The following is a 14,831-nucleotide window of genomic DNA, read 5'->3' on the forward strand; positions in this document are numbered from 1 at the left end:
AATGACAATAAATAAATAAATACTAAATACTAATACTAAACACTTATTTGAAGTTGCTGGTCCCTCTGGAGCCCTGCGAACATCAAGGTGTAGGATCTTCCAGAGACTTGCAGTTGTGCATAAACCTATTCAGCCACCCCTAACCAATGCTCACAAGCAGAAACGGCTGCAGTGGGCCCAGAACTACATGAAGACTAATTTTCAAACAGTCTTGTTCACTGATGAGTGCAGTGCAACCCTGGATGGTCCAGATGGATGCAGTGGTGGATGGTTGGTGGACGGCCACCATGTCCCAACAAGGCTGCGTCGTCAGCAAGGAGGTGGTAGAGTCATGTTTTAAGCCGGAATCACAGGGAGAGAGCCGGTTGTCCCCTTTAGGGTCCCTGAAGGTGTGAAAATGATTTCTGCAAAGTATGTGGAGCTTCTGACTGACCACTTTCTTCCATGGTAGAAAGAGAAGAACAAAACCATCTTCATGCAAGACAATGCACCATCTCATGCTACAAGGAATACCTCTGCATCATTGACTGCTATTGGCATAAAAGGAGAGGAACTCATGGTGTGGTCCCCATTCTTCCCTGACTTCAATCCTATTGAGAACCTTTGGAGCATCCTCAAACAAAAAATATGAGGGTGGGAGGCAGTTCACCTCCAAACAGCAGCGCTGGGAGGCTATTCTGACATCCTGCAAACCATTCAAGTAGAAACTGTTCCATGGATGCAAGAATTGTAAAACTGCTATCAAATAAGGGGTCCTATGTTAATATGTAACTTGACCTGTTAAGATGTTTTTGATTGAAATCGCTTTTGATGTTAGTGAAATTGATCTACTAATGCTGCAAATTCAACAAATAACCATTTTCAATTCTTTACAATCTATAAAATCTTTTGAAAGTCTGTGTGCGTAATAATTTGGAACAGTGCATTTTAAGTTTTTTTATTTTTGAAAAACATACTGTTTTCATTGGGAGTTTTGTTCAGTAACATTTGAATTATACTCTATTGGTCGATGACTCGAAAATTATGCCGACTGTCATTTGAATCGACTAAGTAGCAAAAACAGAAAAATATCATTTGCATAATAATTTGGAACGCAGTGTATGCTGCCATTATTAAACACAGTACCTGAGGTCAAACTGAATATAAACTTTTGAGAGCATTTTCCAGCCCCCTTGCAATCTACTTTTTTTCCACAAATATTTTCCACATCCACATTGGCAGAATATGTCTTGGCATAATTTTTACACTCAATAAATTTGTAATATGTTTACATTCTGTGGCAAATGACTAAAAAGTTTGTAGTCTTGGTCACTTTAGAGAAGTGACTGCCCCACCGGGTACTATAGAGAACCTGTCCTTGGCTGTGGGAGTTCGTCTGGCCCTGCCTCGAGGTGAAGGAGACGGTGGGAGCCCCTCCATTCTCCGATAATCGCTGTTGAGCCTCTCCTTTCTTTGGACTGCCTCATGCATTACACTGGCAGTGAAGTCTCTCTTATTAAGGAAAGCAATGGTCTCGTCCCTCTTTCGGCTCACGTATCCTTTTAAAACTGCGTTGTAGGGGTTTGATGTGGCATCAGCATCCGGATCTTCATGCTGGTGTTTGAATTCCATGCGAGTGATGACAGGCAACAGGAACTGCTTTCCTTGTGTCACCACAGCCCCATCCTTGTGTGATAAACCCAAAGCCTCAGAGACCAGGCGTGGGGGCAAAGGCACCAAATCGCAGCCTGAGCGTTTGTCCACATACTGTTCAAACTCCCTGCGCACCAAAGCTACATCCTGCAGAGACTGATTCCTTCGCTCCTCGAGATCTGTAATTATTCGCTCGGGATACGACTGGCCAAACACCACACCTAAACCGTGAGGACAGCATCGATGTAATAAATTGATATATTAACTGTTAAAACTAAACTATGCAAAGCATGATTCCATACATTTATCTTATTTAAAAAGTGAATTACAATAAAATGTCTCACCTGCACGCCGCAGCATAGATGCAGGACATTTCCAGGGTTTGTGAATAAGCTCGTCAGGCAACTCTGCAAGTTCAGGACACCATTTCCTAACATAGGTACCGTAGGGGTCACAGGTCATTGCTGCGTCAACAGGGTGCATGACAAAGTTCCAGTGATCCAGGCCACACATGCCCCCATTCTGCCACATCATTGCATCTATGGCAACATCTGCATCCACCAGGGTGTCCTAAAAATGGGTTGGATACAGTCAGGAAGTTAAGTAGTACTTGTGAATATTTGTCAGGCATTTGGTGCAATATCTTTGTGAGTGCATTAGTCCCAGTGTGCACACGCATCTCACCTGGAACCAGCGATAGCCTTCTTGCCAAGGCAGATAAAGATATGCTATGAGAAAAGATGCCACTACATGTCTCATGTAGTTGTTCATCCAGCCTGTTTGCCACAGCTGCTTCATGGCTGCATCGACCAGAGGGTAGCCTGTTCGTCCTCGCTGCCATGCCTTGAGGTGGCCCCGATCACTGCTCCACCGCAAAGCCTGCCAGTGGATGTAAAATTATCCATAATGTGGTTTAGGCCTTTATTACAAATTAATAAATTGACGTGGCAACAAAAAAAGTTTACAATTTTATGGTATGGTTAATATTCACTTTGTAGTCTATAACTAATTTCCACCTTGTATGGAGGTCTGATGGATTCCCATGGGAGGTCAGGAAACAGCGTGAGCTGCCAGTAAGCCAAATCTCTCCACGCCAATTTGCGTTGGAACTTTAGGGGTCGACAACGTGCTCCTTTGGCATCCCACATTAACCAGCGTGGACTGAGCTGACCAAAATGAAGATAGGGCGACAAGCAGCTGGTGTTCGGAGCATCTGCCCTGCCTGACTCTTTTTCATATCTATACACACCTAGAAATAGAAATAAATATATGGTGTTGTTCATTGCCAAGTCTGTTAAGATAACCAACTGAACAATAGGTGTCTCACCATCATGAAGAAAGGCCTCTAGACGGGCTTGCGCTCCTCCTTCACTAAAATCCCAGGTCTTTCTAATATTCGCTGCCCAGTCAACCTGAATGCCGAAGAGAAAACAAAGAAAACATTGACAGATGCGTGATTTAAATTATTTTTTAAGTTGTTTTGTTTTGCCTTAGAGCTTTGGTTTCTAACCGTTGTGCCATCCTTCCTGCGGGGCATGCGTGCCAAGCCTAGTTCATCCAAACAGAGCCCCTTTGGCCAGTGGGCAGGTGTAGGGAGAGATACCGGGGGGTCCAGGGGAACTCCTACTGCAGTCCCTGGGTTCTGTCTACAGCAGCTCATGAAGTGAGAGACTGAACCTATTCCTACATCATAAAAAAACAATAAAAGTTCATCAGAATAGCCATATTGTAATTTAGGTATACATTATCAGCAAACCCAGTATGCACATAGAAATATGCTTTGACTAACCTCGAAGGCCAACACCCTCCGTGGTGACAGAATAAGGGTCTCTGAGACAATAAGAGTGGAACATCCTGCATTCAACACCTTGTTTCTGCAGAGCTGATACTACCAGATCATCTCTCTCCTTCAGCCAGGGCTCATACAAGGCATTAGCCAGCACTGTTCTTGCCCCAGTCTCTTTAATCAGCTCCTTAAGTGCCTTCAGAGAAGATTCAGTACTTGTCATCTCCCCATTTGCCTTGAGGACGACAAGACGGCTGCCGATGTGCTCCAAAGATGAACAAAAACACAACAATGCCTGATGCAACCAATATTTACCTATTTAAAAAAGGGAAGATACATTCAGACAATTAGAATACAGAGCCTTACAAACAAGGATTTTGTCAAGAACTATTATGAAGACATGAGACAAAGTATTGCTATAACCACTGATTCCTTGATCAAACTTACAAGCTCCTCCCATAGCCACTGTAATGCCCGTTCCCTCCTCTTCTTTGGGGCTCCAGATGAAGACAGGTATGACAGGTGCACCCACTTCTAGTGACGCCACGAGAGCAGGATTGTCACACAGCCGCAAATCCCTCCTGAACCACAGTAACACTGGTGGTGGTGCTGATGGAGAGCGGGGTAAACCTACAAGGTGCTGGCCAGTACATTTTCGCCTCTGCCGCCTATTCTTAGAGCGTTTTGGTTTCTGTGATTGATCCACATCTCCCTCCTGTTCTGAGACACACACAGTCTGACCTGTCCCGAGTGTCTGCTTATTAGGATACGTACTTATTTGAAACTCCATCTCTCTGGCTGTCTGCGGTGGACTCTCTCTGTCCCAGGATCCAGTTTGATTGGTGCAGTTGCTTCCTTCAGGCTTTAATATAGAATTCAGCTGAACAGATCCTCTCTGACCTTTCATATCCAGTAGAGAGAGAGCCAAAGCAAGTTCCAGCTCGTCATCTTCAGTCTAAAATTTAAGCAGGACAACCCACTGTTATTACTTTTAAAACAATTCTTTAGTAGTTTAAAAAGACGAATGTGTACACTATGCCCTAAATGACAAGACATTAGCTTTTATCAAAAACTACCACAGGTGTTTCAATTATTTAAATGTATTATCTCTTTAATTAGATGGGTGTGTACAGGCACGGCTTGGTTTACACTCATCAAGTACTTCATAAGGGACACATGCAAACCTGTCATTCTTCCTTGCAGACACCTTATTGTAACCCAAATTCTCCCCATCACCGGTTCCGTCTTGTCACTCAGGCTTCATTCAAGCCCCCATCTTCATCTCCAACACCGCCCTCTAGATTCCAGGGGGTCCTGCCCTAATCCCTATCAGCACTGGGATTAAATCCTGCGCTGATGGGCAGCATCACATGCATCTCTCAGGTCCTGTGTCAGGTCTTGTTTTTGATTTTTTTTCTCCTATTTCTTCTGGACATGACTTTCAGATACTGTTCATCTGCTTTAGATAGTTCTTTAGACCTGCCACTTCTTTTGTCCTCCACTTGTCCACTTTCCTCAAATTGTTTAGGGAAAGTGGAAAATGCCAAGGAAATCACAATTTCCATTTTCTAAATTACTTTTAGACATTTTTAGAAAAAATCCCTACAAATACAAAGAAAACTGAAATGGGAAAAAATTGGGAGACATCATCTCGATGTAGGGAAGCATAGAGCTGCCACCCAGGCAAAATAAAAATAGAGATATATCACAAAACTTTATTGTTCTTACAATATACTTTTCATGTTTGTTCAATATACTATCACGTCATTACAATATACTTAATATCACGTTATAACAAAAAACTTTTTATATTCTACGAACGTAATAATTATGTATATTGTAATGACGTGATATTATGTTGTTCAAACGTGAAAAGTATATTGTACTAACATGATAGTATATTGTGAGAACAATAAAGTTTTCACGTTATGATGTGATATAGCTCTATTTTTCTTTTGCCTGGGTGGCAGCTCAACGCTTCCGTAGTTCTCGGGAAAATATCACCAATTAACACAGATCCCGGGGCTCCGCATTCACAAAAGGGGGAAACTTTAGCCTTGGCAGTGGTTTGCAGTTTCGGTGAAGAGCTGCTCCTGTACCGCCATTAGGAAATCATTAATACTTATGTATGTTTTCTTTCATTTATTTACGTATTTATTTATTTTAGGTTAAGCTAGGCTAGTAGGTAAAATGAAAAAGTGACAAAAACACAACTAGCTACCTAAAGTTACGTGTATCATCAAATGCTTGAGTTAATCTCTAAAAGCGCCAGTCGTTTAATTAAGTCCTGTTACTTCCTTATTGTGTTTTGTTCGTGTCATTTTTTGTATGTATTTTATTTTTGCTGACTTAAGCCTAGGTGTTACAAGTCCTCCAACCTGAATGTACTTCTATTGCTGAAACATTTACTGACCTTGGTGAAATATTCCTGGTAGATGGAGGTGAGACTGGCGTGCAGGAGTCTGTCACCCGTGGACAGAGGCTCGATGAGGGACAGAAACTGTGAGCGGGTCTCTACTTGCCCCAGGATGGACACACACATGGCGAAGAAACCCTCGGGATCCTCTCGACCCTCCAGTACTTCCCCTAACCACCATTTCACTGTGGCTTGGGCATCAGCTCCTGAAGGAGGCATCTTCGAGTAAAAGGTGACTGACATTTTAGTTTGTTAAAAAGATTAAAGCCTAAGCTCTATATTCACGATCATCTCAACCTCCTGAACTACCGGTTACCAAACAACAGCTGATTTTCAGTTACACAAGCCATGTGTCAAATGTTTTGTAACCTGGGGTAAATTGTAATGAGTAAAAAGCACCAGTAGGGGGTGTACAAATCTAATATAAATGAGCTATGCAGGAGGCTAGTAAAGCCCATGGGTGTTAGGCTGGGTTTTTTTTTCTTTTCACAGCGTGTGAGTAACAGATGGGATTCCTTGTTTACATTTCATTAACTTGGCATTATGGCAGAGCAATATAGACCTAATAAATGCTATATGAATGCCTGTTTTTGACATAGATTTGAGTCGATCTCTGTGTTTCATCTTCCTGTCCACAGCACAATCATTTCTCTGCCAAATCTATACCTGTCAACGAAAATGTTTCATTCCCAGGGTCGCCACAAGCAAAATCCAATCAAATAGAGATCCTTGGTTCAATTTGAAGTGATGTTAAAATGCTGGAGGGGGGGGGGGGGGGGGGGCATCTTCCTTTGGATAATCACTCTATAATTTTTACATAGCCTTCATCTTGACAGGAATGTGGCCTTTTTCAAGTGCAGCCTGTGATGTGACTGAAAAACAAAGCCAGGAGACAGGAGACGGTGTACCCAGCAGTGATTTTTTTTTTTTTTTAAATCACAGTCTGTATTCAGACTGTTGAAGGGTTGCTAAGTAATTGATTTTTTTAATGAGACCATGAATAAGCTTTTGAAAGTACGCAGCAGGGGACAATGATTTGTGACACTTGTGGAGCAAACTTTAAAATGCTTTGTATAGTTGATAAGCTCCACTTGTGATACTATTACAGGAATTACTCAGAAGTCTTATTTTACTTATATAAAAAAAAATTCTCAAGTGTTCGTCTAAAATGCGACTCAAGGCTTCGCAAACAAGGACATACGATCTGAGTTATTCAAAACTATTATGTGAAAAGTAGTGGGAGTGTAAGAAGGGAATATGGTGTTGAGTGCTGTGGTATGTGAATAGAGCAAGACCGAAAGAGAGGGAGCGGGAGAAAGAGATTGAGAGAGAGAGAGAATCAATAGTGTTTAGACAGAGAAGTGGAGTCTAAGTGTGTGATCAATAGAGAGCAGAGAGGAGAGATTAGCTGCTTTTCTCTTTCAAACTAACACTGACAAATTGGTGAATTGGTGTATCGGCCCTTGGGCTAAATGGATTGACCTGCTGTTTCCATGTTCTACCGTGTACTGTCAATAAAGATCTGTGTTCATTGTGGCTCTCAATGAAGAGAGTGAATGAAGCACCAAAAGAGAGAAAAAGGGGAAAAGGAAGGAAGGGAAATAGAGAAGCAAAAGCAAAAGTGCAGTCCAGGTGCCCACGTAGAGCTGATACTCGCGAAATGTCCACACCTCGGTCTCATTAACACACACGTGTACTCATATGTGCATCCTCGTGCACATTGTTATAAAACCATAATAACGTCTCCAGGAAAATTAATGGAAAGACAGATTAAAAACTAAGTGAGGAGAAACGGGCCACTAGTGTAGCTATTTGCAACTCATAAATCATTCTGACACACCCACGCGCATGTAGACACTTGCATAGACTCACACACGCACATACACACAAGCACACACACGTACTGTAATTAACCACAGGCTATTTACTCTCTCCTGCTGTAAATTAGACATGCAGACACAGTTATTACATTAGGGGGATCTGCCATGCAGAATGCTAACAGGGGGGGAGGAGGAGGGGAGACTCGTGCACATAACAACAACTGGTTCATACAAACATAAACATGCACGTACGCACACACACACACACATGCATGCGTGTACACAAGAAAGAGGGTTTAGAAGAATCATAGACTGACGGGAGTGAAAATGAAGCTGCAGCACAGAGAATAGGGGCCCCCAGCTCTTTGTTCCCTGCTGCATTTCATTATCTGAAACGCCAGCCAACACACGACACACACACACACACACGCAACGCACCTCCCCCTTCCCTAAAGCTGTCTGCCTTCACTCCATGCATACAGCACAAAAAGAGGGGAATATAGAGATACTGCGTCAGTGCCATTCACTGGCATCTGTACTTGGTCATGGCAAGCGTGTCTGCATGGTCATCCTTCGCAAATCAACTCATCCACACACTGCCCTGAGTTGACCACTTCCATTTAAACCTGTGATCACAGAAAACACAGTCCCATAAATTCTATTTCAAGCAGAACAAGATGAAGGAGATGAGATGAAGTCTTGATTAAAGCAAGTATTGATACTCTGTCTCAGGCAGCTTGTCTCCATTTAGTTCATCTGAAGTTTTTCTTATTTTTTTTTCTGGCAGTCCTTCAGTTTGTGTGTGTGTGTCCTCTGGTTCCCTCTGCCTCCCTCACCCTTCTCTGTCCCTCTGTTTTCCCACGGTGATCGATAGCTCATTACAATCATTGACTGCAGCTCATCAGCACCTTTTAAGGTCTGGAGACACAGAAAAGGTGTATGTGCTTGTAAGGGTGCATGTTTTCTGATGTGAGCTTATTGACAAATAGAAAATAACCATTCAAATGTCAAACATAACCTTTGTTTTGTTCAAAATGAATTTTTCTGTCTTACAGCCAGTGCTGCGGGTGTCTAGTTTGTCACTTTGTCGCTTTATGGTCCATGGTCTTGGGGAACATCTTATTATGCAACTCACGTGGGTACCATGGTTTGTTGCTATGGTGATTGCCAAGGGAGCCAGAGTATTATAGGTGTTTATCCTAGACAGGAGCAAGGCTACTCTCCGTCTATCAGGACACGCTTCAATTTGCCACACAGTTTGGACCACACATTAAGATCAACACAGTCACAGAGGGACAAAGGGAAAACAGAATACAACACAATCAGGTCCGGATGCGATTTAGTGGATAGATTATTCAGTATTCATATTCCTGGAAGAAAGACCTTGTTCAAACACTCAGTTGTTGGTTTAATGCGTCACTGCAGGGTTTGTTTTTGGAGAGGACAGGATGTGAGCCAAAAGAAGCAAACAGAGAAAAAAGACTGTTAGAGAGTACAAACCATGGTTAAAGGCAAGGAGAAAAGTGTAGACATAAAAAAAGGCAAAATAAAGGAGACAATAGATAGACCTCGAGAAGTCCCCCAAGGATTCAGTCACAGGATGTGGTCTAAGAAAAGCAGTAAATTGGTAAAGAGTGTGAACTTTTAAGGAAAAGGGGATAAAAATAGAGAGTATAATAAAGGGCTGAATAGACAACAAGTCTCTCAGCCCATGCATAAATTACACACACCATTTACATATTCATTATGTTTTGTGTTCTAATGAGAGTATTTGCTTAATAGCATCACCACCACTGCCAGCTTTTGTTTGACTCAAGAGAATTAAAAGAGTGGGAGAAAAAAAAAAAGAAAAACAAGGGAGCAAGGGTCATCTTGGCAAAGTGGGTTAGGTCAATGGTATACAATCAATTTTACTGATGATCATATCAATCATATTGCTGTATTGTTCATGTGTGAACGAGCACAACCTACTCAAGGCTCTAGGAGATGTGAAGTGAAACACACATAATGGGGGGTTGGTTAAAGTTAATTAAAACAGCACAAGCTCTCTACAAACTCGGGGCTCTCTTCGTCCTTCTCCTCTTGTCTCAGTGGAATAAGTGAGTGCTGCTGTAATTACCTACAGGGCAGCCACTGAGAGCATTTCTTCAGGTGCCAAAAAAAGTCTTTCAAATGACAGCAAAGATTTGCAGAGTGACTTTAAGGAATGAAAAGTTTGTATGTCTGAAGTGATCTTGCGCATAACTAGAGGTCCAACACATAAAGTGTTCCATACAATGTGAAGCGTTTTTTTTTTTTGTTAGAAAATAAATGAATGAAATAAGGGGAAAAGAGAGGGATGGAAATGAAGAGACAGGGGGAAGGGCAACGGAGGGATGAGCTACAAATGAGAGCGATGGCGGTGGCAGGTTGGCACAGTGCCATCCAGTCAGGACTTGAGCAGGGGCGGGCATGGGCATGGGAAAAGGGGCGAGGAGGAGAATAAGAATGAAAGAGGAAGAGAAACAGACCTCCATACTGCTACCATGGTGGCACCTTGGCACAGGCATAATGGGGCGTAACGAACAAGAGACTGGGCAGAGAAAGGGAAGATGGGAAAAATATCAGAGGATAGCGGAGCATAGAAGTAAGTGAGATGCCAGCAAGCAGAGGACTCGGATATCGATAAACGACAGAATCATAGGATGTTGAGGAGAAAGATGGACAATACTTTAAATTTGTAAATGCACGATAGGTCGCAGAATGGGAAACAGCGTTGGAATTATTGTAACCGTTATTCAATTTTTCTTCCTTTCTATGCCAGCTGCAGCGTGCCACCCAACGGGCAGCATGCCAGTTTGTACATGTGGCATGCCCGAAGCATTCGAAGCGAATGGCGGAAAACTGTCATAGTCAAAGACGAGGACTCACCTCCGAGGATTTGCTACTAATCACCATTTGTTTGTTTGGACAAAGCCAAGAAGAGGTGCCCGGGCAACGGTTGCCAGCGATTTAGTGATGGCATCTTTTCAGGGGCGGCAAGGGCACAGGGAGAAAGATGGCACCCTGCCAAAGCAACATAATGCACACATTAGTAAACAGAAACCTCCGTACGGTGAGCAAAACATTTCGGATGCCTTGAACGTTTTTGGCGGTGGCATCCCCTCAAGGGAAAGACTGGAAACAGAGATGGCGCCATGCCAAACACAAACTGCGAGGCGTTCGCGGGCACGACCAATAGATACACTAAAATGTACTAAATGCCACGGCAAAAAAAGTAGCAAAAGAACTACAAGTAGAACTACAAATGTAGCCGTGGTGGGAGTTTGGGAGAAAAACTATTTCCGTGATGCCAACTCTGCTCAGTGCCAGCTGCTGCACTGAAAGGATGCTGCTGCCCATCACAAAAATCTAAGAGGAGGGATCATACCATTCCAGTATGGGCAGAAAGACTATGTGGAAAGAGAGGAATAATGAGCAAAATGAATAACGGATGCAGAAGGAGGAAAATGGGGGATTTTGTGCTTAACGAAGAACAGTGGGAGTGGGTGGACAAGGATGATGAAGAGCCTCTTTCCTGCACTTGCACACCTGGGATCTTCTTAAAGGGATATCCCCTCAGACTGCTGTGTGTGTTTAAAGGGAGGGATGTGTTGGCATCATCTCCAGGGTGTCAAGCTGTGTTTCTCTATTGCCAGTCAGGGAGGGTTCTGCAGTCATCAGAGGCGGGCAACTGTCTGGGCATCTCATCTGCAGCTAATTAACAGCCACACACTAATTCTAACAGCCGATCATAATTAGCGATTTAATCACTCGTCAACGCTCTTCTCCCCCCCAAATTGTGCCTCCTATTTGGACACGTGCGGATAAGCTAAGGAACGCCGGATTCCTCCCTCACTACCTCCCCCTCCCTCGTCCTTCCTTCCTTCATCCTTGGCTCCAGACTCCAGTGGGATCTTAATTAAGCCTGGGCTTCATTATGCAAATGGAGTACAATAAACGACAGCAGAGGTGGAGTTGGATACAGACTAAAACGGAACGGTGGGAGGGGAGCATTGAAAGTGGAAAATGAAGAGATGTGGAAGGTTACTAAAATCGTCTATGTAATGTTACTACAGTAATTGTAAAGTTGTTGTAACTTGTATGTCTGCAGTGGGCTCACTACCACATGAGACGTGAGAACCAGTGAAACCAGCTCTCTGATTCGCCATCTCTGCTGGCATTGGGAAAACTTCTCTGAAATAACAGCGGATATGCAAAATGTCACTTCTCACAAAGGAAATTTCAAGGAATGGTGAAGGAAAGGGAATATTGACAATGAACCCTGTTAATATCACCAGTTGGCTGTTGTCGTGGATACAAAGGAAGATGGTAGAGATAGGGAGACAGAAAATAGGGAGACAGAAACACTGAGAGTGGCAGCAGCATGGCAGCTAATGTCATCTCAGTTTAATCATCGCATGGGATCATGGGGTTCATGAAAATTCATTTGCATATCATTAAATGGAGAGAGGTTATTTGGTGCGGCTAGCCAAAATGGGATTGGATGAAGGAAGGGGGGGGGGAAAAAGGAAAATGTAGGGGCTCGTTATTAAACTGCAATGTTTTATAGTCCGCCAGCCGATTCATTTAATTTGGGCTTAATTAAAATGTGTCAGACTCAATAAATCATTCCAACAGGGATACTATCAGTGTTTCAGTCTGAAAAAAAGACTAATCACTGGATATGCGGTCAGACATTTTCCAATAACATTTTGAGTGCTTTAGTCTAATGTGAGCTTGACCAATCGACTTCCATTTCTGATTTATCTGAGTGGTGTGCATCGAAACAGCCTGTAACTTCTGTGTACAGTGTGAGCACAGGGCTATTTCTGACAGGTGGTGATGCCACCCTGTGTTAGTCAATAAGGGGGCAGCCTGCACTGTCTTTTTGACCTCTGCGATGTGTATGTATGTGCTTGGCTGTGTGCATTTCTCATTTACATAAGTGATGTAATTAGACCACCCTTTCTCATGCAGATCAGTTTGACAACATGGCAATCACTTTAACAGACATGCAGGCGCACACTCAGAAATACACACACAGGACAACACACGCTTGCTGCCGTGACCACCCCCATATCATGGGGAGTCTGTTGTCTGTGAGCAAAAAGTGTAAAGATTAACATAATCCAGCTAATAAGTGTGAGTAATATTCACAGAGTGACGCGTGGCATAGACACTGTCCTGCTGATGCGTATTTGTATCTCATTATAGATGTAAAGTACTGTGGTCGCCAGTGAGGCGGGAGGGGGAGTGGTGACGGTGAGCGGGGGGCCTTCATGAAGTGTGGGCCTGAATAAAGAGACACAGAAGAACAACAATAAACTGCACTACTTGGGGGGGAAAGTTACTCTATCCTTCCTTTGAAAAAGTTATTGATGTAATATAAAGACAAATTACGCGGGGTACCTCATAACCAGGATGCTGGAGATTGCTAAAGGAAGTTTTTCCAATGTCTGCACAAAATTGGAAAGACAAACCTACTGATTTTGTATCTGTTTGTTTACAGTACTGAGAGGCACACTGAGTCGGGTTTTTGCTGCAGAATATAGGAATTATAAATAGAGTGTATTTGCGCTTGCAGGCTAGCTCTGCCACATGATTGATTAGGATGGTGTGACGACCATTAAAAAGTCATTTAAAAGATGGATAGGGACCACATTTCCAAATAAAAACCACTTTATACCTGATGAAGTGCTGAACAAACTCTCCTTCAAAGACATTTACTGATTACTCTCTGGGTATGAGTGAGTGTAATGTGGGAAGCTCCCATGAACTCAGTGTAGCCTCTGCATCAGCTGTAGAGGACTCCAAAGCACTCGTCTCGACACAGTCAGGAAAAGGGTGGTAAAGGCTGTAGTTAAAAATTGTAGTTAAAAGAGAAAAAAAAACACAACCTCTGACATCTTTTTAATATTTTGGATTTAAAGCAATATATTAATTTGGACTGAGGTGTAATCTGTGTGCACAGGCGTGCGCACACATGCACACACTGACTGAAATCTGATAGCGCAGCGTCGCTTCAGCTCAAGCCTTATCCTAAGAAACAGAGGTGCGTCTGAATGTGCGAATATATTTCAGCTCTGTCTCTTTAACTCGGGGCTCCACCACAGCAGCATGCTTTGGGATTCATGCATAAACATGAGCTGGCCTTTCAGCTCTCTCCTCACATAACCAATCTAAATCTAAATGAGCCCCCACTACAGATACACCAGCAGGCAATGACATTACTCCCCAGCCCCAGCCCAACCCCCTACTCTACCCTACTACCCCCAGTGACACATATACACCAGCAGGCAATAATTTCACGCTATCCCTCAAAGCCCCCCCACCTCCACCTACTCTCCACACGCATACACTCACTCGAACCCCCTTTTTTGCCGCAACCCCACCAGCTGCATAGTACTCATTTGATTAAGAGGGGGAGGACAGGGAGAAGGAGAAATGGTGGGGGATCACTTTATCAGGATGACTTTCTAAGATGGCTATCATGAGCTACGAAGCTATCTCAAGCCCTTTTCTGTGGTTACCTTCCTATTGTTCTCGCCATGTATCTGCTTGTCTCCGCCCAGCAAACCCAATCAGAACAACCCCGAGTTTCACAGTTACATCTTCCGTTGCCGCATTTCTGTGTAACAGTGAAATGAAGGGCTTGCCGCGAGAGAACAAGAAGCAGATACAGGTTTGTGCTCGACTTGTGCGCGTGTCTGATCGAACACTACATTCCCATGTTCATTGAAGTTTTTCCCCCCTCTCCAGCAAGTTGTCTCATCAACCACTGGGAAGTTTTGCATAAGAAATGAGCAAATAATAAAATCTTCTCTACCAACCTAAGCTGTGGTCTTTGAAATGTTGCATATGAAAATTTGTGTGTCCTAAATGTGCTGTAGTGTGCAATTTTCCTCCCCTCTCTCCCAGAGTCGTAAAACACATTATCATCATCAGCAGCAGCAGCAGCAGGAGCAGCAATGTAATTCATCCGAGGTCGTTAATATTCATCATATCATTTAGTCACAAAGGAAACTCATCTGGCTGAATGTCACAGATGTAATTAATGAAGTGACCCCAGAGGTCATGGCTCCATTCACCAAACGCCTTCCACACTTGGCCGTGTTACGCACACACGGTTGCACATCAAAAGCCTCCCAAGCCAGAC

General features: G+C 43.3%; 1 protein-coding gene across 1 annotated transcript; it reads right to left on the bottom strand.

Moving 5' to 3' along the window:
• Window positions 1-43: 43 nt before the first annotated feature.
• Window positions 44-14,455, bottom strand: LOC146664795 (uncharacterized). The gene is made up of 9 exons (XM_085412081.1): window positions 5,832-14,455; window positions 3,866-4,373; window positions 3,422-3,733; window positions 3,143-3,315; window positions 2,960-3,044; window positions 2,649-2,881; window positions 2,317-2,511; window positions 1,977-2,202; window positions 44-1,853 (listed from the first exon to the last, which is right to left on the bottom strand). Exons 1-9 carry the CDS (start codon window positions 6,075-6,077, stop codon window positions 1,309-1,311), a joined length of 2,523 nt encoding a protein of 840 aa, XP_085268207.1. The 5' UTR covers window positions 6,078-14,455; the 3' UTR covers window positions 44-1,308.
• Between the last annotated feature and the right edge of the window lie 376 nt (window positions 14,456-14,831).

Source organism: Rhamphochromis longiceps, linkage group LG7, assembly GCF_057381845.1.
Source record: "Rhamphochromis longiceps isolate RC_006_pf linkage group LG7, R_longiceps_female_GT1.1, whole genome shotgun sequence".
In the NCBI taxonomy this organism is placed as follows: Eukaryota; Metazoa; Chordata; class Actinopteri; order Cichliformes; family Cichlidae; genus Rhamphochromis; species Rhamphochromis longiceps.